The 24,643-nt window shown below is 36.6% G+C and overlaps 1 protein-coding gene across 3 annotated transcripts in view; it reads right to left on the minus strand.

Annotated features, from left to right (window-relative positions):
* Window positions 1-24,643, minus strand: part of SLC7A11 (solute carrier family 7 member 11) — a 93,535-nt gene that overhangs the window by 44,005 nt on the left and 24,887 nt on the right. For all 3 annotated transcript variants that reach the window (XR_014263756.1, XM_082462191.1, XM_082462190.1), the window contains exon 6: window positions 21,174-21,218. Coding sequence is in view for 2 of the 3 variants with exons in the window: in XM_082462191.1 (XP_082318317.1) it covers window positions 21,174-21,218 (45 nt within the window). In the remaining variant the exon portion in view is untranslated. The remainder of the gene's footprint in view (window positions 1-21,173; window positions 21,219-24,643) is intronic.

A 24,643-nucleotide genomic window follows, 5' to 3' on the forward strand; every position in this document is an offset into this window, starting at 1 on the left:
ATGTAGTAGTTAAATTTAAATATCTAACTTATTAATTACTATATTTAAATTCAAAGTTCTATAAGCTGAATCATAAAGAAAAATTTAGTTACATGAAAAACTGATGAAATATTTACAAAAAAATATAGGATATAAAGAATAAGTGCCCATAATATACAAAGAATTCTGCTGAATCGTGAATATTCATGCCCCCAAATGGCATCCACACACAGCTACTAGACATGGGAAGAGTATTAAGCCTCATATGTGATCAAAAACTGCAAATGAGGTACAATTTTTGCTTTCAGTTAACAAAGATTCTTGTTAATAATGACACAGACTGATTAAATATTCTTAATTATCACTATTGGCAGAGGAAACTGATATACCCATTTTGTAAAGCAACTTGGTAATACAAAAAGAGACTTTTTAAAAGTTCATTGCCTTTGACATAGTAATTCTCTTTCATCTATCTTTCTAAGAAAATCATTGAATATGTACAAAGATTTTTATATTAAATGAGTAACACAGCATTATTAGACTAAGAAAAATTGGAAACATTTTCAATGCCTACCAGGAAAACAAGTAAATAATGGTGCATCTACCCGATGAAATACTATACCACCATTAAAAATGGTGTTTACTTAGATTTTAAAGATCTAGGAAAATCTAATGAAATGACATGAAATGAAAAAAGGATAGATGTAGATTAATAGAAAGAGCTAGAGCTAAGCTCGAGATACAGCAAATCTAGATGGCAGAGCAAACTTTAGGGTACCTTCAAACTGCTGGGGATGCAGCAATGAATGACACAGGAGAAACTGACAATAAATAAGCAAACAAGTAAATACATGCTAAATATAATGCCAAGGTTATGAAGAAAAATGCATGTCATCTCAAGTAATATAATGCAATACACACATGCATGGCACAAATACACACATATACACACAAATGTGAAAAAAATCATCAGTAACAATGAGTACTTTCATTTGATCTGATTATGAGAAGATAGGTGACTTTAATTTTCTTCTACATATTTTTGAATATTCTAAACTTTGATCATCCAGTATTATTAAGAGAAAGGGGGAAAGGCTACACATTGTTATTGAAAATACTGAAAATCATAACGTTTTCCTTTGACTTTTCCTGGTCGGGTACAGAAGCCATAGAAAGTAATTTTCCTTTCTGTCTCTCGACTAAATCATTTGACTGCAACTAGAGATGGAGAATTGTGTCCTAGCCATTTAAAAAACGGAATAAGCAAGGTGTGTCTGTTAGGAGAAATATGAGAATGAGATAACCAGGATATCTTGTGCTCCTAGGTGCCCCTGGATCAGCCACGTGGAGTTGTGAGGCCAGGCTGAGAGGTGAGGGACTTTTGGGAGGAGTTGCTACAGAAATGGCAACAGCAGGAACAGAACTAACACTACCTTTTAGAGAACAGGAAACTGCCGCTCTGGTTAGTTACTGACTTGCATCATAAACTTGACGGTTTGAAAGCACCTACATATCCAAGCGGAAGCTCTCTCGCTCGCTGCCGTTAAGAGTTCAGGCTGTGGCTTGGCAACAAGACAAACAGCTTCGTGGCCCAGACAGAGACATCACTGAGTTCAATTCGCAGCTGCTTTCCCCCCACCTTTGCTACTTGCTCCACTCCTCCCTCCTCGGCAAGAGTACACGGCATTATGAGGATCAAATAGCTAAACACATACATTTAAAACACATTTAAACTTTCCTCCATCAGACCCTGAGCAGCTACAAAACAGTCTTTTAGAATCATGACCTCCTCTTGCTATCTCATTCATTTCTTTTGTCATTTTCTGGCTAAAAAAAAAATTAATTGCATCTTCTATCTCAATTTCTCTTTTGCCTGCCTCAGGCCAGAATATAGGAAGGGAGATTTTGATTGTTTGACAATATCAAGACAGGGAAATTAAATATTGCGCCCCCCCCACCCCGCCCCAGAGATAGCAGAACTATTTTAAGAAGCAGTCTCTCTGTAAAGATGTTAGAGAAAATAAAAAGCAACTATTTCTTGAGAAGAGTCTAACATTTTAGCATTTCCTAATCACCAAATTTCTGTTTTAATCTTGTAACTAAAAGACCTTCAATAAACGACCTGGAATAGAATACTTAATTCAAGTTAGCCTGGGACCTCTTTCATTATGTGTGTGAATAACAGTTTTAGAAAGTCGAATGCAGGCAAATGTTAATGCTTTTACACGTTTTTAAAAGCAGTTTTGTTCTCTTCTCCAATGACGTACAGGTCACTCCTAATGATTACATTCTCCTCCCAGCTAATTTCAAGGCTACGATCTCGCCCTAGCCATCTCTCTCAGATGTGTATTCAAACAACATTAAGTATTTAGAAATAGTACTGGAAAGGGCTCAGGATTTTAACTCGTAAATATAGACAAATTAATCTATCTCTATGACTTTGATTCTTTTATCTTTACAAAGAAAGGGTGGTAAAATTTGATGGCCACTTCCCTTCCAATTCTAACGCCCCAGGCCTTTGTGATTTATTTTCTCAAGGTCAAGTTCATTGTGTTGTTAACTGTGACAGTCTAATAAACTAGGCCACCCCAATGCCAATGTGTGAATGGAAGAAGGTAAATGGGTGGAGAACTATTTGTACACAGAGGTAACATGAAAATTGAAACAATTTAGACCTTTAGAGACATTATTACATCCTTGGCGATCTATCCTTGAGAGAATGACCATGATGGTAGAATGTTGGGGAGGAAGAAAAAATGGCATCATGAAAAACCAACAGGTGAGACACTTTGGATGAGGTGGGACGTGAGATGCCTATAAAAAGCACTGTGTGATGGGTAACCTACCAGGTTCTAGAAATGACTGTTTATAAAGCCATGAATTATAATCTTTAGTCTCTTTCTCATTTTATGATATATGACTACATATTATAAGCCTTACTTTTTCACATATTATGAAATATTTGAGTGCTATGTTATAGACTTAATTTCATAAACTATCTTCCATATAATATTGTATATCTCACCATGTAAAACAGTGGCCTTTGTATTTCATCACTGCATTCTCAACTAATTTGCATTGGTATTGATTATTGCTAAGCTTTTGGCAGTTCTATTTGTTCCATATTTAAAATTTTAAGAAAGAGAGAGAGAGAATACAAGAAAGGAGGAAAATTAGAAGATGGCACAGTAGTGAACGGTCAGTTGGGAAAATCATTTGATTTTTAAAAGCTATGAGCTGGTCTCCTTAGAAAATGAATGAAATACTATATGTTTTTGAAAAACAACCTCCAAATTCAAAGATTAGAATTGCCTAACTCTGAGACTGAGATAATTTCTGCCTCTCATGGCGAAGTGTTTCAGAAAGTGTGTCTTTAACCTTGTGATAATGGATCGAAAACCCAACACTTAGGCAGGACAGAGGAGAAATACTTTGCCCAAGTTTACAAATCCTGATCTGATAATCCCTATTGGATTACAAATGAGCTAATGACATGATGTTTGATGACAACAATAAAAAGTAAGTTGACTACCATTAAATAAGCATCTACTATGAGCAAAATAATGTCAGACACGTCAGTATATTATTTCTAATTCTCACCAAAACTCTGCAAGATAAGCATTAGAATACCCACTTAACAGTTGGGTAAAGGAATGCATATACACTCTTGAAAGTTATTACCAAAATCTCTCTCTCTTTCTTTCTAACTCTCTCTCTCCCTCTCCTTCTCTCTCTCTCTCTCTCTCTCTCTCTCTCTCATTCTTTAGGTAGGCAGTATAAAATTATAAATAAATCAATAATTCTAATTGGATTATTGGAAATGTCTTATGCTTAAAGTAGTAGACCTATCAGAGAAGATACCTTCCTGCATAAGTAATTCCCTCATAATATATGCTTAGACTCTTGAGAAAAATAAACACAGTAAAAGGTTACTAGGAGCATCCTGTACCACTTTATAGACCATTTTATACCTTCTGTAGGCATATATGATAAAAATAGTAAACAGGATCTAGGATTCATCATCAGAGATTACTGATCATCCTAACAAGTGTATTAGCATCTATACTCCTCCTGGTACACGCCACATATCATAAGATCCTGTACTTAAGGTGACCCCACTGCATCAGATTCCACAGCTTGGACTAACCCTAGATCTTCAGATCTAATAATTAAGTTTCCACATAGAGAGGTGCCAATCTGGCTTTATCCCTGCCCCCCCATTTGTCCATCCAAATTTCTTACCATTTTCTGAAATAACTCGAAAAACTTTAGTCCTGTCTGATCTCCAAATCATCATGAAATCTAGTAACTGGTCACAGAATCCCTTTCTCTGTGTCTGTGTACTTGACACTTTTTCTTCCTGAGATAGATCTTATAAGTTTCATCCCTTTGCCATGCTCCCAAAATATCTTCTACTTGTCAAACTAGGTACTTGTGTGTCATCTACAAGAATCATAGAACATACTAGAGTTGACAGAAAACTCAGAATTTGCTACTCTGCCATTCCTTTTCTGCAGATGAAAAATCAGCAGCTCAGAGGGGATAAAGGATGTAGCTAAGGTCACAAAATTAAATATTTTCAGAAGCGGAACTAGAACCTTACTCACTTACTCCAAGTTCAGAGCTCTTTCTACCGCACCAGTGTGAATCTCACTGTGGCTGGCAGTGCCAATTACCTCCCAGCACAACTCTTGTCCTGTACTGGCATAGCTATTTTCCTCACCTCCTTATGTCCCCTTCCCCTGGAATATCAAATGTTTGAAGGTCAGCTTTTTTAACACATGTTATTTAAAATATTTCGAAACTCTGACATAGGATTTCTATTTGACCTTAAAAATCTAACTAAGGATTTCTGGATTTCCTTTATCTTCCTAGTATGTGATACCCTCCCCAGTAATATAGACCTGTGATGTAGTATATGCTTCCCCACATTGATTCCTATATATTCACTAACCTAAAAAGAGAACCTTCATATTACAGAACTAGAAGCAAACTTAGGCAACGGTCTCTCCCTTTTCAACCTGAATATCTAAAGAACTGTGGCTAAATTATAACCCCTTCTGTCTCTATTTAGAGAATTCCAATGCTTAACCAACTTCTCTTATGTCAACACATTTGAATATAAATTTTATTCTAAAATGAGCTCTCTTCTCATTTAATCTCACTTGCTCTTTTACTGGCATGGAGAATAAATGATACCATCTTCTTCATTCATTCATTCAAAAAAAGACAACTCTCTATATTTTTGGAGAGTTATGTGAAGGCTGTGTTGACTTACTCCTTTTCTCTAAGCAGTTTGTTTAGTCCATATCTTTAAGCTAGGACAGTTATCCCTAGCTTAAGAAATTCTAAGAGAATCTTAAGTTTCTATTATTCTATTATTATTCTATTATAATTCTATTATTCTATTTCCTAGAATTTTCTGCCACGTAATTTGTCACTGTGTCTGACTCTAGCAATGGTTCAAGTCCAGGAAACAATTACGTTTTCCAAGATACTTGCTTTAATTAAAAAGAAACTTATAAAAGATTGAAATGTGCCTTCTTGCACTGTAACTCTCTTTAAACTGTATATACGTCACAAAAAGAAAATCCACTGATTGTGCCATTGGGGTCATCTTCCCCAAGCACTGCTTCACATACACCAAAAACATGCAACATACCCGCACCCATCCCATCCCACGGGCTCCTGGATCAGGTCCTAAACTCTTGTAATGGAAGCTAAGGCTCACCCCATGTCAGCACCCACATCTTAACTACCCCCATGTCTTCTATTCCTCTTCACGATCCTTTGCTTTAGCTACAGCAGTCTACACAGGTTTCCCTGAAACCACTGAACAGCTCCACGGCTTTGGGCATGCCCATCCCCTATCTGAGATGCCTTCACTTCTCTAGTCTACCTTTCTAGGTTCTGCCCTTCTCCCAACTTCCTCTTCCACAGCCAAGTTACTTCCTTAGTCAGCCATTACACCACCTTGCATACCCATGGATCATTTCTACTCTGCCTCCCAAAGAGAAAAACTGGCATTAGAAAAGAGCTCTGATGGATGGATCTAGAGGTGATCGTATCAAGCAAAGTAAGTCCGAAAGAGAAAAGTACCATATGATATCACTTATACTTGGAATCTAAAATATGACACAAACGAACTTCTCTACGAAACAGAAACAGATTCACAGATTTAGAGAACAGACTTTGTGGTTGCCAGGGCAGCGGGGGTGGGTGGCAATTGGAGGGATGGAGTGGGAATTTGGGATTAGCAGATGCAAACTGTGATATACAGAATGGATAAACATCAAGGTCCTACTGTATAGCACAGGGAACTACATTCAATATCCTATAATAAACCATAATGGAAAAGAATATGAAAAAGAATGTATATATACACACACACATACATATATACATATACATATGTATAAGTGAATCACTTTGTTGTATACCAGAAACTAACACAACATTGTAAATCGATTATACTTTAATTAAAAAAAGAAAAAGAAAAGCAAAATTCTGGAGCCAAACAGTCCATGCGTTATGTCTAACATGGATTATAATCCTAATCTCCTCACGTACTAATTACATGGCCGTGAGAAGTGAATTCACTTCTATGCACTTCCTCAACTGAAGAATGGGAATAAAACACATCATATTTTCAAAAATAATGAAGTGCTACCCTGTCATCCATCTCTTACTCAGATAACAAGTATCATTTATATTTTTAATAATGCATTTTTAAATTAGACAGGAATTCATTAAAAAAATCATTTGGGCCTAAACTAACACTTGTATTCTCCTGTTTTGTACCAACTCTGTAGCTTCTTTTCTGGAAATAAAAATAAAAATTTCAATACATGATACCAGCCACTCAGGTCAAGACCTTGTTTGTCAGATTTCATAAAGGAGTTTCTTGGTAAGATAGTGAGCCTAAAAATTGGTGACTGAAGTGGAAATACAAATAGTCCATCCATTATAGCAGCACCATTGGCCAACAGTGTGACGAGGGCAGTATGGGTGTGGGTATGCAAATATTGGTTCAGAAGGAAAAAAAACCTGCCAAGAAATTCATTCTGATTATGATGCGTGAGCATATTACCACCTGAGGGAGGTTAGAGACTATTAAATAAAAAGCAGTTCTCATCATCTTCTGAACCTTTTAACTACCGATAATTGGGTACTTTGCTGATGGTGCAGAACAAGTTTTCAAATTGATTAATAAGTCATGTGTGTTGAAAAGGCACCCCCGTTCACAAAACAATTATGCTAATCCTCTCATTATGTCCAAAGATTATGAAATATTCTAATCTTTGAAGAACATAGGTTTGGGTTGCAGATGGGTTTGTATATTACTTGTCAGGCTCATTAACATTTTTGATTTTCACATATTTTATCCTCACAACCCCCTGAGAACTGCAATATAGGGATTATTACCCTGTATTTAAAAGGGGTAAACAAAGATTCAGAAGCAATTTAGAGGTCTGCCCAAGGTCAAACATCTAGTTAAGAGGAGACAGCATTAGAATGTTTATTTTCTGAACAAGTGCTATTTTCAAAGACTCAGTATTTTTATAGTTCACAAAAGTGAAGGAAAATGTTGCTTTACTGGAAAGTCTCAACTTTACTGGGTTCATCTTAGATGTTTACATTATTGGTAATACAGCTTTAGCTTGCACCTATACGAATTCCTAAGTGGCTCATTTTCCTGAGGTGGTCGGTAAACTGAGTCAGTGTTTGAATAAGAATAGAACTAAATTATCAAAATTACTTCAGTGCATGGCGAGCACATAGATAATGTCCTAGACGCATCTTGTCTCTAGAGCCCCTAAAGAACAATGTGGGATATTATTCTATTTTTGTGAGAATCTTAAACAACGTTGTTTCATGAATGAATGAATACCATGCAGCAGTCCACGAACTAGATGTTAGGGGGTCTAAGAAGTTTTCCACCAATTATAACCCGGAATGTAAAATTTAGTTATGAGCCACCTGTTGGGTACAATCATTAACTTTCCAATCCAGGAATAGAGAAGGGTAGCTTATTTGCATAAAGCAGAGTATGGAGGAGGGGACCTACTAAAGTGTGAACTCAAAAGCAAGAGACAATCTAATGACTGACTTATTACTTCTAATTGCAGGAGGTACTTCCGTTCAGATAAGAGGATTCTAACTCTGCAACCTCTGGTGTAGGAGAAATTAAATGGCATTTGGGTTGTACCTATTTAGTCAAGACATTTGGCCCACCCTATTTATGCCAGGCAGCCAACAATTTATCAAAGTTTGAAATGGTCATAGAAATTAGCAGGTTGGGGGGCGGAGTCAAGATGGCGTACTAGGAGGACACGGAATTCGCGTCTCCTCACAACTAGGGCACCCACCAGGCACCGGTGGAGGACCACGGACACCTAAGGGGATGGGAGGAACCCCCAGCGACTGGGTAGGACGTGGGGCATGGGGGGAGTGAAGGGGGAGGAGAAGTGGAGGCGGGACGGGATTGGCGCCCCTGGGGGCGGCTGGGGGAGGGGAAGGGATCCCACGCCCGAAGGGGTAAATTGGGGAACCATTGGGAGGTCAGAGGATCAAAAGGGAATGTGGCCTGGTTTCCCCTGCCCACTTGGACCCCCAGGAATCTGTGGAGATCCCAGGCCTGATCCTCTGCCCACCGAGGCCCCCTCCAGCCGTGCAGGTACTGAGGGAGTGGGAGGAGGGGAAGGGGGAGCAAAAGTAAAGGCCAGACCTCCAGGACCCACACCCCTGAGGGGTGGCTGGGGGAGGGGAGGAGTTCCTACACTCAGCGGGACCCATGCACGGTTAGGGGTCCAGAGGGGACGGGGAGACCCTGGGGGAGACCTGGGGGTGAGGGGGCATGGAGGAACAGAGGGGAACACGGCCGGCACTTTCCCTGCCCACTTAGGCACAGGGGAGACTGTTGGCCTCCAGGGCCTAATCCTCTGCCCTCGGAGCCTCCCTTCTACTGAGAGCCCAAGCCCCGCCCCTACACCCCGACCCAGGGCCCCACCTCTACACTTGGAGACCCTCCCCTGAGACCCCCTCCAATGCACTGGGCCTAAACCCCACCCACACAGCCTCACCCAGGGCCTTACCTCCAAACTCTGGAACTCCACACTCCAGAGGTACCCCTTTGGACGTGCTGCCTCTCCGCTTCTGGGCAGGTCCTAAGCAGGGGGCCCTGCCCCACGCTTGAACGTCGCCCCTCCTAGGCCCCACCCCCCAGGGCCTTTTCCAGCTACGTGGGTCCTGAGAATACACCCCCCCCCACCGCCTAGATCCTGTCCCACCCGAAACCCCACCCCTGCCTAACTTCCACCCCTGCCTAAACTCCACCCCCCACAGCCAAGGATGTTTTTTTTTCTTTTTTCCTCTTTTAGATTGGGGTTCGGTTTTACCTTGCTATTGATTCATTGTTGTTGATTCATTTATATTTTTATTTTTTCTAATAAATCTTTTATTTTTATAATTTTATTTCATTCTTTATACTTTGTTATTGTTCTGCTCCTTTTGGCCTGTTCCCCTTTTTCTATTTTCTTTTTTTCTTTTTTCTGTGTGGTTTTGTTTTACCTTGTTGCAGTTGTTTCAATTATATTTTTATTTTTCCTAATATATTTTTTATCTTTCTAATTTTATTTTGTTTTTTATTCTTTGTTATTGTACTGCTCTTTATTTTCTTTTTTCTTTTCCTTTTTGCCATGTCATGTGGCTTGCGGGATCTTGGTTCCCGGGCTGGAGGTCGGGCTCGAGCTCCTGTGGTAGGAGCTCTGAGTCCAAACCACTGGACTAACAGAGAACCTCAGGCCCCTGGGAATATTAATCGGACTGAGGCCTCCCGGAGGTCCTCATCTCAGCACCAAGAACTGGCTCTATCCAACTGCCTGCAAACTCCAGTGCTGGACGCCTCAGGCCAAACAACCAGTAAGACAGGAATACAACCCTACCCACCAAAAAAAAAAAAGAAACGACAAAAAAAATGTTACAGACTAAAGAGCAAGGTAAAAACCTACAAGACCAAATAAATGAAGACGAAATAGGCAACCTACTTGAAAAAGAATTCAGAGTAATGATAGTAAAGGTGATCCAAAATCTTGGAAACAGAATGGAGAAAATATAAGAAACATATAACAAGGATCTAGAAGAACTAAAGAGCAAACAAACAATGATGAACAACACAGTAACTGAAATTAAAAATACTCTAGAAGGAATCAGTAGCAGAATAACTGAGGCAGAAGAACAGATAAGTGAGCTGGAAGATAAAATGGTGGAAGTAACTGCTGGGGAGCAGAATAAAGAAAAAAGAATGAAAAGAATTGAGGACAGTCTCAGAGACCTCTGGGACAACAGTAAACACACTAACATTCTAATTATAGGGGTCCCAGAAGAAGAGAAAAAGAAAGGGTCTGAGAAAATATTTGAAGAGATTATAGTGGAAAACTTCCCTAACATGGGAAAGGAAATTGTCAATCAAGTCAGGAAGCACAGAGAGTCCCATACAGGATAAACCCAAAGAGGAACATGCTGAGATACATATTAATCAAACTATCAAAAATTAAATACAAAGAAAAAATATTAAAAGCAGCAAGGGAAAAGCAACAAATAACATACAAGGGAATCCCCATAAGGTTAACAGATGATCTTTCAGCAGAAACTCTACAAGTCAGAAGGGAGTGGCAGCACATATTTAAAGTGATGAAAGGGAAAAACATACAACCAACATTACTCTACCCAGCAAGGATCTCATTCAAATTTGACGGATAAATTAAAAACCTGAACAGACAAGCAAAAGTTGAGAGACTTCAGTACCACCAAACCAGCTTTACAACAAATGCTAAAGGAACTTCTCTAGGCAGGAAACACAAGAGAAGGAAAAGACCTACACAAACAAACCCAAAACAATTAAGAAAATGGTAATAGGAATATACATATTGATAATTACCTTAAATGTAAATGGATTAAACACTCCAACCAAAAGACATAAACTGGCTGAATGGATATAAAACAAGACCTGTATATATGCTGTCTACAAGAGACCCACTTCAGACCTAGGGACACATACAGACTGAAAGTGAGGGGATGGAAAGATATTCTATGCAAATGGAGGTCACAAGAAAGCTGGAGTAGCAATACTCATATCAGATAAAATAGACTTTAAAATAAAGAGATAAGGAAGGACATTACATAATGATCAAGGAACAAATGCAAGAAGAAACCATAACAATTATATATTTATGCACCCAACAATAGGAGCAACCTCAATACATAAGGCAAATGCTAACAGCCATAAGAGGAGAAATTGACAGTAACATTATAATAGTGGAGGATTTTAATACCCCACTAACACCAAGAGACAGATCATCCAGACAGAAAATAAATAAACACAAGCTTTAAATGACACAATAGATTAGATAGACTTAATTGACATTTTCAGGACATTTCACCCAAAGGTTAAGAATACACTTTCTTCTCAAGTGCACATAGACCATTGTCCAGGACAGATCACATCTGGGGTCACAAATCAAGCCTTGGAAAATTTAAGAAAACTGAAATCGTATCAAACATCTTTTCCAAACACAACACTACGAGATTAGAAATCAACTACAGGAAAAAAAAGAGTAAAAAACACAAATACATGGAGGCTAAACAGTGCACTGCTAAATAACCAAGAGATCACTGAGGAAATCAAAAAATACCTAGAAACAAATGACAACAAAAACACGATGATCCAAAACCTATAGGATACAGCAAAAGCAGTTTTAAGAGGGAAGTTCATAGCAATTCAAGCTCACCTCAAGAAACAAGAAACATCTCAAATAAACAACCTAACCTTATACCTAAAGCAACTAAAAAAAAAAGAACAAAGAAAACCCAAAGTTAGTAGAAGGAAAGAAATCATAAAGATCAGAGCAGAAATAAATGAAATAAAAACAAAGAAGACAATAGCAAAGATCAATAAAACTTAAAGCTGGTTCTTGGAGAAGATAAACAAAATTGATAAACCTTTAGCCACATTCATCAAGAAAAAAAGGGACAGGACTCAAATCAATAAAATTAGAAATGAAAAAGGAGAGATTACAACTGACACCGCAGAAATACAAAAGATGATAAGACACTACTTCAAGCAACTGTATGCCAATAAAACACACAACCTGGAAGAAATGAACAAATTCTTGGAAAAGTACAACCTTCCAAGATCGAAACAGGAGGAATTAGAAAATATAAACAGACCAATCACAGGTGATAAAATTGAAACTGTAATTAAAAAACTTCCAACAAACAAAAGTCTAGGACCACATGACTTCACAGGTGAATTCTATCAAACATTTAGAGAAGAGCTAACACCTATCCTTCTCAAATGCTTCCAAAAAATTGCAGAGGGAGGAACACTTCCAAACTCATTCTATGAGGCCACCATCACCCTGATACCAAAACCAGACAAAGATATCACAAAAAAAGAAAATTACAGACCAATATCACTGATGAACATAGACGCAAAAGTCCTCAACAAAATACTAACAAACAGAATCCAACAACACATTAAAAGGATCATACACAATGATCAAGTGGGATTTATCCCAGGGATGCAGGGATTCTTCAATATATGCAAAACAATCAATGTGATACACCATATTAACAAATTAAAGAATAAAAACCATATGATCATCTCAATAGATGCAGAAAAAGCTTTTGATGAAATTCAATACCCATTTATGATAAAAACTCTCCAGAAAGTGGGCATAGAGGGAAACTACCTCAACATAATAAAAGCCATATATGACAAACCCACAGCAAACATCATTCACAATGGTGAAAAACTGAAAGCACTTCCTCTAAGATCAGGAACAAGACAAGGATGTCCACTCTCGCCACTCTTATTCAACATAGTATTGGAAGTCCTAGCCACAGCAATCAGAGAAGAAAAAGAAATTAAATGAATACAAATTGTAAAAAAAGAAGTAAAACTGTCACAGTTTGCTGATGACATGATACTATACATAGAGAATCCTAAAGATGCCACCAGAAAACTACTAGAACTAATTAATTTGGTAAGGTTGCAGGATACAAAATTAATGCACAGAAATCTCTTGCATTCCTATACACTAACAACGAAAGATCAGAAAGAAAAATTAAGGAAACAATCTCACTTACCATCACAACAAAAAGAATAAAATACCTAGGAATAAACCTACCTAAGGAGGCAAAAGACCTGTACTCAGAAAACTATAAAACACTGATGAAAGAAATCAAAGATAACATAAACAGATGGAGAGATATACCATGCTCCTGGGTTGGAAGAATCAATATTGTGAAAACAACTATACTAGCCAAAGCAATCTACAGGTTCAATGCAATCCCTATCATATTACCAATGGCATTTTTCACAGAACTAGAACAAGAAATTTTACAGTTTGTATGGAAACACAAAAGACTCCGAATAGCCAAAGCAATCTTGAGAAAGATAAACGGAGCTGGAGGAATCAGGCTCCCGGACTTCAGACTATACTGCAAAGCTACAGTAATCAAAATAGTATGGTACTGGCACAAAACCAGAAATATAGATCAATAGAACAGGATAGAAAGCCCAGAGGTAAACCCACACACATATGGTCACCTTATCTTTGACAAAGGAGGCAAGAATATACAATGGAGAAAAGACAGCCTCTTCAATAACTGGTAATGGGAAAACTGGACACCTACATGTAAAAGAATGAAATTAGAACACTCCTTAAGACTATACACAAAAATAAACTCAAAATGGATTAAAGACCTAAATGTAAGGCCAGTCACTATCAAACTCTTAGAGGAAAACAGGCAGAACACTCTATGACATATATCGCAGCAAGATCCTTTTTGACCCACCTCCTAGAGAAATGGAAATAAAAACAAAAATAAACAAATGGGACCTAATGAAACTTAAAAGCTTTTGCACAGCAAAGGAAACCATAAACAAGATGAAAAGACAACCCTCAGGATGGGAGAAAATATTTGCAAATGAAGTAACTGACAAAGGATTAATCTCTAAAATTTATAAGCAGCTCATGCAGCTCAGTATCAAAAAAACAAACAACCCAATCCAAAAATGGGCAGAAGACCTAAATAGACATTTCTCCAAAGAAGATATACAGATTGCCAACATACACATGAAAGATGCTCAACATCACTAATCATTAGAAAAATGCAAATCAAAACTACAATGAGGTTTCACCTCACCAGTCAGAATGGCCATCATCAAAAAATCTACAAACAATAAATGCTGGAGAGGGTGTGGAGAAAAGGGAACCCTCTTGCACTGTTGGTGGGAATGTAAATTGATACAGCCACTATGGAGAACAGTATGGAGGTTCCTTAAAAAAACTAAAAATAGAATTACCATATGACCCAGCAATCCCACTACTGGGCATATACCCAGAGAAAACCATAATTCAAAGAGACACATGTACCCCAATGTTCATTGCAGCACTATTTACAATAGCCAGGACATGGAAGCAACCTAAATGTCCATCAACAGATGAATGGATAAAGAAGATGTGGCACATGTATACAATGGAATATTACTCAGCCAAAAAAAGGAATGAAATTGAGTTATTTGTAGTGAGGTGGATTGTCCTAGTATGTGTCATACAGAGTGAAGTACATTAGGAAGAGAAAAACAAACACTGTATGCTGACACATATATATGGAATTTTAAAAAGTGGCACTGATGAACCTAGTGGCAGGGCAGGAATAAAGATGTAGACGTAGAGAATGGACTTGAGAGCATGGAGGGAAAGGGGAAGCTGGGATGAAGTGAGAGTGTAGCATTGACATATATACACTACCAAATATAAAATAGATAGCTAGTGGGAAGCTGCTGCATAGCACAGGGAGATCAGCTTGGTGCTTTGTGATGACCTAGAGGGGTAGGATAGGGAGGGTGGGAGGGAGGCTCAAGAGGGAGAGGATATGGGGATATATGTATACATATAGCTGATTCACTTTGTTATACAGCAGAAACTAACACAATATTGTAAAGCATTTTACACTCCAATAAAGATGTGGAAAGAAAAAGAAATTAGCAGGTTGATAATCAACATATGCAGGTAAAAAATATTGGTAGCCCAGTGAAAGAGGTTAAGGTAAGTTTCTCATTGTATTTTACATGAATTATATCTGTTTAAAGATATTATGGAGGAGATTCATGCATTTGGTGAAAAGCTAGATTATACAGTGTCCAAGGTCCTCCTCTAGTTCTGAAGTTCTTTAATTCTACTCACTTGTGGTCTCTTATTTTATGGATAATTAATGGGATCAGAAACACAGGGTAGAATTAAATCAGCCACTATTATTGCTCCTAAAACACGAGTTTATGAGTCTAGACTCAAAACATAAACTTCAATAAAGCTAAAATTCAAATTTAGAAACAACTAATGTGAAAGGACGCAAAGCAGTCAAAAGCACTGACCTTCAAATTTTTGCCTCATAATGGGGTCAGAATCCTTAAACTTTTTAAAAAAATATCTAAATGTCTTCCACAAAGCACTTGAAGGATTAATATCTGTCTTCTTTGATTACTGCCTGATAAAATACTATAACATAATCCTGTAATTTCTGCATCACTTATTTGACATTTCAGCCTTACAGGAACAAACTGTGTTTGAGCCAAACGTATTTTTTATGCATATGTGAAGCTGAGAAATGCAAGAATTTTGATCCAAGAGTACATCAACCTCATGTTCCATCAGTGAGAAATTTTTAAACTGCACAAAGGCAGAGTAACCTGGTGACCTTGTTGTCTGAACATAGAATCATTTCTTCTCTGTGTCATCTGGACAAATACTGATCTTTTGTCTGCCTCAGTGGCTCAACCACTATATTTAAAAATGCATTTACCAAACTTTTCATATATATATATTTCCAGAAGAAATGCATAAAATAGAGTGATTTTAATTTAGGTTTCAATTATTTCAACAACTGAAGAGAAACACTGTCACATATTAAGATAATCCTAGCAATGCCTTGTTGCCATTAATAAAGAGATGCTTCATTTTGCCAAAGAAATCTTTGTAAATTTTGGTATAAATTCAATTTTACAAATTAACCTGGTTAGGAGACGTCATTTCTAAGAAGTTCATTTGGCAAATTCTTTTTGCAAATTAATTCTGCTTAATAACCCCTATTTTTTTCTATCTACATTTATCTACAGTGAGATAACTATGAAAATTAGTTTGCATACCTTAAGAACATATATCCCTTGAGTATTTGTAAAAGACACTTTGAAAATATTCTAAGAATGTAGTAGATAACATTACTTTTTAATAAAAAGATCACAAAACATAGTATTACTGTAATCTGCACATGTATACATTATATGCTATTTTCTAGCAACTGCTGCATTAGAAAGCTAGAAAGCATATAAAGAGGAAAATTTGCCTCTCATAGAAAACTGTACCCTTAAAATGCCAGTATGCAAGATAAAAGTCTTCAAATCAACTTTTAATATTCTGTCAGGCAACTTTGCTATGGCACATTCGGGCAAGATTTTTAAATTGCTTTGTTTTGCTGTGTTTTTAATCATGTTAACAGTTTTATATGTCCTATAAGCAATAGGCCTTATAAAACAGTAAAATATTATTAATAAATGCCTTTACTCTGGCTTAATATAAGTCAGTGAGGATTAAAACATATATGCTATGAATTTAAGACTGCGCCATCTGAACTGAATGTAAATAATGTGATAGTGGACCATTTATGAACCCCTCTGAGTGATCACAGACCTTAAAGGTCTTTGGGCATTTTTCCCAAACCAAATTTCTCTTCTTCTAAATTATCATTGGTGCAAGGTGTGATGACTTTCAGGCATCAATTAATATAAACTGAAAGCAGGCAAAGTATTAATTAAACATGACACTCTGATTATTTAAACCTTCTATTAAAGTTGATTATTCACAGAGTGTTGATAACCTGCTCTTCAACAATGATGGATGATATCAAGGTTTACTGACTCCCTTCAAGTCTAGTGTTTCCAACTATTCAGAACAGAAGGAATAAATGAAATGAGAACACTGGAACGAGTCTGATAGACAGACTGAATAATCTCAGACCCCCAAGGTCAAAGTAAAGCAATTCATTTCTTGGCTTTCATCAATACGAGACATGATTTATCCATCTGAGACCAGGATTACAAACATTATACATCTCAATGATATGTTCTTCGCACCGTGTAACTTTTTGAACAGTGATAGATGGCACAGTTGCCACAAACTTAATGTCATAAAGCAAAACTCATTATATTTGCAAATAAAAACACTGATTTTTAAGAACAAATGTACACATTAGAAATTATTACCGCTACACACTTCATTTGGGGGGGAAAATAACATTTTAAAATTCATATATTCCTTGGGATTCTATCACCTTCATGGTCCAAACTTTGGATATCTGTGCTCCTCAAAATACTATTCTTACTCTAATGTTTATTGTTTGTGGAGCCAGTTACCATGCTATAAATAATTATTAAATGAAATACTTTTATATTCCTATAAAATTTCAATGATAATCACTGTGTTTTCACATAAAAATGTTAAATACCTCCTAAAGGGTAACTACTCCCATAGATCCAAAGCTACTCTTAGAGAAGAAAACATAAATTATAAGACCGACCATGGGAACATTTTTTAACATTACAAATGTAATCACAGAACAGAATTTTGCCCAAATTTTTAGGATTAGTGCTTTACAAGCTTTAAAGAATAGATGAAACTTAAGAATAGAAAGAAGCCACGAGCTAGTTATTTGGATTGCATTCATCTCCCAGTTTATCTCCCACTTGTTACGACATTAAGGAACTGTTCTGTAAGTCACACTCATAATAGCACTTCAGAAATTATTCCATAAGGTAATGTTAGCTAATTTGAAAGATTTCCACTGAAATTAAATTATATGTAAAGGGTAGCCAATTGTGATCATGAAAACTTATTCCACATCCTATATATTTTAAGTCACATTGCTATTTTCACTGATCTAAATTAATGATCCCTTTTTCTATCAGGTCACAATTTTAGGGAAATTTTATTGCCTAGGTGGAGGAGAACAGTAAAAAGGGTTGTATCTCCAGCTGATGATTCATTTCACCAGCTGCTGAACGCTGCCCGTTACAGCACACCTGGACACATGCACCCGTGACTGATGGGCAAACACATTTATCTTGGCACGTCACAAAGGAGATGGAATTATAATTATTCTCCCTTGTATCTAAAGGTATTTTGGAGCCGTGTCTCCCTACAAAATAATACAAATTACACATCTGGACGAGGTCCACATAATTTTACCGTCTGTTCTCTATATTCGATCATCAATATTTCCCAAAGCATTCTCTGTGTTTAAAAAATAAGATTTAGTTTTAAAAGACCTGGAAAAATTATCAACATTTCAGGGAAATGCTATTTTTAAAATTAAGACATAAATTGCTCAAAACCCTGAATTTCTTTGGTTGATAAATACATAGTACAAATTTAACCTGTACTTGCCATTAAGGGGATTTTGGAGATTTCTCATATTCTGATTTTGAGAAAATAAATGTGTTGTCTGAGTTTTACACAGACTTCTCCATGCAAACATTGAATATCTGAGTACCTAACATAAAAGAACCAAAAGGTATCAGAGGTTTCTTTCTTCAAGTTGTCTCGGCAGTTACTCATTATCTTGACCTAAAAATCTAGAGATTGGTACTCTCTCCTGAAAAGTTCCTAAGTTTAAGAGCTTAAAATATAATTTTAAATTAAAATTATTCTAGGAATATTTAATGAAATTTGCAGAATCATGATTTCCAGAAAATGACAATATTTCATCCAGTGTAACCAGTGATAACAATCTTAGTCTAACACAACAGGCTTCAATATGGTGTGAAAATTTTTTTTGCATTTCTTTCACAAACACTGAAGAAAGAGAATTGTTTAGGATACTGAAACTTAGGAAACACTCTTATGGGAGTAACATTTTACCTTGCTCCTAAAATAAGGATATAATAATAGTAGCAACAACCATTTATGTAGAGATTAAAAAGTAACAGTCACTAATCTACGTACTCATTACCACAACCCAATGAAGTAGGTGTTATTATTATTCTCACTTTTTGAGATGAGGAAATTTCTTTGCAACAGTGGACAACAAACCCCGAATCAATACATCACTGTTCTTTACTATTTGTATATCTTGATCATGAACATTATCAATGTGTGAAACTAAGCCTCTTAAATTAAGAAGAAGAAAGAGGGAGAGAGAGAATCCTTGACTGGCATACCTCTCTGGCAGAATGCATCAGAAATTCAGATCAAGCTAATAATGGCATAGTTTGAATATGCTTAATATGCACAATAGTATAATTGTACATATTGAAAACAAAATCTATGCTTAAATTATTAAATAGCATTAAATGAGAATATGAACTATCTCCATGCCACTGATGTACCATGTAATAACTGTTACATTATAGGTCACATCCACAGACCTACAGTTTGCCAGCCTTTTCATAAGAAATATTCTCTGATATTGGATTTTAGTAATTGGTCTCTTTAAAATGTTTGTAGACTTAAAAAAGACAGTCATAAACCATAGTAATCTCTTTCACACAATGGAGACTCAATAAATACTTTACATAAAATCTAGTAAGAGGAGTCTTTCCTCCTCGTTGCCACTTACACACTAATTATTCACAAAAATAAAAAGGCAGGGCAACCCATTTATCTCTGTAATCAGCGGATTTAGAGTCATAATGTAGTTTATCATTTCAGAGCAATGCTAGAAAGAACTAGTTCCTGGTAAATGTATGTTCTCTACCACAATTCCAGGTATAAATATGAAAACATTGCTAGAAATTTATCATATTTCTCAATAAAATAACCATTTCACATGTTTAAATTACACAGTGATTTGCATAATGATTAAATCAGATAGTATGAAACACTATTTGAACCTCAATTACTGGTTTGCGTATTATTCAAAATTCTGACAACTCTGGTACTTGGCCAGATCTAATCGGCTGCCAATATACTTGCTACCCGAATTTTAGTCTACCTTAATTTGAATTGTCAAACCTTAGGCATGTTCTCTGAAGTCCAGGCTACTTCTTACTGACTCACCTTTGTACTTGTTTCCCTTTCTTGGAAGTTTGTCCCTTCCCCTCTCTTCTCTCTCCCTCTCTCTCCCTCTCCCTCTCCCTCCCTCTCTCTCTCTCTCTCTCTTTTATAATTACCTAAGGAACACCTACTCATCATTTGAGTCTCTATAAGCAACAACTCCCTAGATAAATATTTCCCCCTTTCGTCTCTGTCAAATGGGGAAAATAATCTACTATGGTACCAATCACACCATGTTAGTTATTTGTTTACACATTTGACTCAATGACTAGACAGTGGAATCTTGAATACGTCTTATTCATCATGTCAGATGATGCACAATAGTTGGAACATGGTATAGATATTTCATAAAAGTCAGATGAATTAAATAACTCTAAAATTCTGTCTTTATCTTACACTGTACTACTTAAAATTTCCCTTTTCTGGCTATAGATTATGTGATTTTCCTGTAAAAAGTCAAGTTTTTAGACAAATCATAAAAATAATTCATTTTTCTAAGTTCTAGGTTAAAAATAATTCATTCTGAAACATTATATAAATCATCATCAAATCACCTAATCATCAAAAGGATGATTTTTACCAATAACAAAAAGTAAAAGCAGTCATCCAGCTCCCCAAATTTACAAGTTCCTAGAATATTCTGCAGTTATTTATAGGCTTTCATAACTACTTGTTCATTAATTACATTATTCTCTTTAATTGGATAGCTCTGAAAAAACTCACATGAATTACTAGAAATAATCAACTTTTGGAGTTCACATCTCATAGCACGTTTGTGAACAGCCAAGAGTCCATTTTAAGTTGTATGTATGTTTTTATGAAATGAGTTACCTAAAATATAACTCTATTCTTTTATGCTTTCAGGTTATCAGACAATTTTATATTGGATGTAGAATATACAATAAAGTTATTTACATCTAATTTATGATAAAATCAAGTAAGCTTTACTGCCCAAGAGAATGATGATGGTGAGAAAGCTAATTAGCCCTCACTGAATTCCTTCTTTAGGTCCACTTTTTTAACCATACAACTTTACATTTTATTCCTTATAAATATTTCAGAGTAGTTATGGCTACTTACTTTTCAGGATTTTCCACTTCTTCAGTAACAAAGTTGAGATAAAACCTAAAAAGACACACATGAATTATAAACCATGAATATATTTTATGATCATCACCCAAAGTTTCAAATTTTAAATATTTAAAATCAAACTCAGAATCATAAAAACTTTATAAACAAATAACCTAAGATGAAAATCTCCAGCACCCAAATCTCCCACAATTCATTTTTCTATTAAGCAGTATTTATGGAGCTCTTTTTTATTTCTTAACTTTTTCATAGAGGTATAGCACACAAACAGTAAAGTGAATAAATCTTAGTATACAATGATAAATTTTTACATATGTATACACCTATGTAACTGACAAAAGGATCGAAAGGTACAACATTTCTAGCACCCTAGAAGGTCCCCTCAAGGCCCTTTGCAATCATTATCATCTCCTCCACCCTCCTGTAAAGGCAACCACTATTCTGATTTCTACCAATATAGATTAGCTTTGATCGTTTCATTACAATAGACTAATAATATTTGCTTGTATAACTACTATACAATACTTATTCTTTTGTGTCTGATTTTTTTGCTGGACTTCATGTCTGTGGGTCTCATCCATGTTGTTTGTTGTATGGAGCAGTAATTCCTCATTCTTTATTGTTGCTTTTCATTGTATGAATGTAACACTATACACCCTACCACTGATGGACATTTGAATCATTTCCAATTTACAGCTATTATGACTATAGATACCATAAATATGCTTGTATATGTTCTTTTGGGGACCATGCAATCATTTCTCTTGGGCATATACTCAAGAATACGATCACTGGGTCACAGAGTAGATACATGTTTATAGTCAAACTATTTTCCACCATTTTTGCATTCCTACCAGCAATGTATGAGATTATCACATGTCAGTCACTGGGGAAATCAAAGTAGAAAATCTATAATCTTTCTCGTCAAGGAGCTCATAGTTCATAGAAGGGTCCATAGAGTGGTGTGATACAGCACAGAAGGCAATGTTAGAGCATGCCCAGGTTACCATGGAAGCCAGGGGTGAGGTCTAAACCAGACTGGCAGGTCTTGGAAGGTTTTTGAGAGAAGGCATCACCCAAGCTGAGTCTTCAAAAATGTTTGATGTTTAGCCCTGGTCAAGTGGCGTGAGGACATTCCAGGCAGAGTACAGCACGTGAGCACGGGGGTGTGGGAAAGTGCTATATGCACAGGGGTATGAGCGACAGCTTAGTACTCTGCAGCACAAAGCGTGCCCTGGGAGTGAGAACAGAATGTAAGTACAAGATGGCCTTTGGCTTCTGGGAATCCAGCTTTTAGTAGGGGTGATAAAAACCTGCAGGACAATAGAAGCATGATAATAGCATTTCTTAGTTTTAGGGAATTGGCTTCTGGATATGAACACAGAAGGCACAGAGGAAATAAAAATGGGATAAAGGATAATAAATTCTCAATTTGCACTTTTTCCTTTCAATTCACTGTTTTCCAATATGCATCCCACCCAAATAACCTCAAGTCATAAGGCAACTATGCCTTATGCATAATAGCAATGGTGAAGTTGCTTTGTGTGTGTGTGTGTGTGTGTGTGTGTGTGTGTCTGTATTTACGCAGCTAATTTTAGGCCCATTGTTAGTCATTACACTAGTAAGTTGATAACGAAAGGGCAGAACACTTTGAATATTTCCCCCAGATCCTGAACACTTGTCATCTCTTACATGACAAGAAGCATTGGAGGCACACAATATTTCACTTTCAAGTCCCACAGGATTACACATATTACCCTAAATTTATGGCCCTAGAGAAATTCAGATTCCTTTCCCTCACTTTATGACATTACTTACCCCATCCAGGCATGTCAATTGCCTTGCATCCTTGACTTCTTTTTCTAATCTAAAGTGACTTCTGGAGACCATTTAAAGCCCTTAAAGTTCTCTTTCAAGGTTCCAAGATGTAAAATTGAGGCAGACTCCTCAAATAAGCACACAGAGATAACCGGATCGTGAAGATGGGAGAACTAAGGGATCATAATGAAGAGAACTAGACATACAAAGACCTTTCCACTGCTCCATTTCAGAGGCTTAGAAACTTTCCGCAAAGTAAAAAAGTCACATTTTCATTGTATTCCTCTATGCTCTTATTATTCCTTAGAAGATAAAATAGCTATTATATAGGTCCACAGAAGCATGGTTCTATAGGGACAAATTCTCTATCATCTAAAACCAAGAGGCTGGAATATTAGCCCATCAGCCTTTAATATAATTAAGGTATCTCACACCTTAAAACAAAGATGAGAAAACCTGTCTTATTCCACCTTTATTCACAAATAGGCAGTCGATGTTCATGGTTGTAAAACAAAACAAAGCACAAGACGACAGGCCCAAAATGGAGTCGCTTATGCTAAGCCTCGTGTCACCAAACCAAACTGTAATTCACTTAAAGTTTCAGATCTCCTAGAAATGGAATCTGAAACCAGTCTATTAGGAATTGCATTATTAAAGCATTCTGCCTGACAGACCCCTGCCATCCCCTAAATGAAAATAACTTTGTAATAACCAAGCTGTTTTATGGCTTAGTATAACTTCCTTGTTCCCACCGCCTTCTGCCTATAAAAGCCTTCTCTTCTGTGCAGCTCCCTGGAGCTCCTTTCTGTCTGCAAGACGGGATGGTGTCAATTTATATCGATTTTTGCTGAAACTCTTAACATTTTAATATGCCTCAGTTTATCTTTTAATAAAGTTCAGGTGTCTAATACTGTAAGGACCATGTTCTAAGTAGAAACATTTGAATATCTGAGAGAAAACAGTAGCACCAAAGGTGATCTAAAAAGTCAGCAGCCAAGGATATTTTTTAATGACTAGAAAGTAAGTTGCTAAAAATAGAGGTTGTAGTTACACCAGGAATGCAAGCAACAATCAATACTTATATCTGGTATATGCACTCTGAGGGATCTGATGTGTTTGTTATAAGCCCAAGGCAGTGGGAAGTACAGGAAGAAAATGAACAAAACAAAAAAATCCCCCCCCAAAAAAAAACAAAAAACAAACCCACGCAAAAACCACACACACACTTAGAAATATTTCCAGACTTCTCACTTCAAAAATAGCCAGTTCCTTCTAAACAGTTATTTTAGAACTGGTCTTTTTCCAACAGTGTTAAGGCGAGAAAGGAAATATTTATGAAAAAAAGAACGCAATTTCAAATATTTTGCCGTAGAGAAAAGGAAAGGGCTTGGGACAGGGTGGGAGGTGGGAAGGAGAAAGCTTCTGATTTTGGTCCAAACATTCACTCCTGTGGGAAATACACCTTTACGCTCTCTAAGTCTCCAGCCATGCGTCCATAGCCCATCTCCTCAAGTTCTCTAGAGAATGTTCATAAGATCTATTGTTCCAGCTTTTCCATGATTGTGTATAAAAGGCACTGCAAAGCTGGCAATGCATTCTGATACCCAACTATGTGAATTATTTTGAAAAGAAGCTTATTCTTT

Source organism: Balaenoptera physalus (assembly GCF_965194825.1).
Source record: "Balaenoptera physalus genome assembly, chromosome: 5".
Lineage (NCBI taxonomy): Eukaryota > Metazoa > Chordata > Mammalia > Artiodactyla > Balaenopteridae > Balaenoptera > Balaenoptera physalus.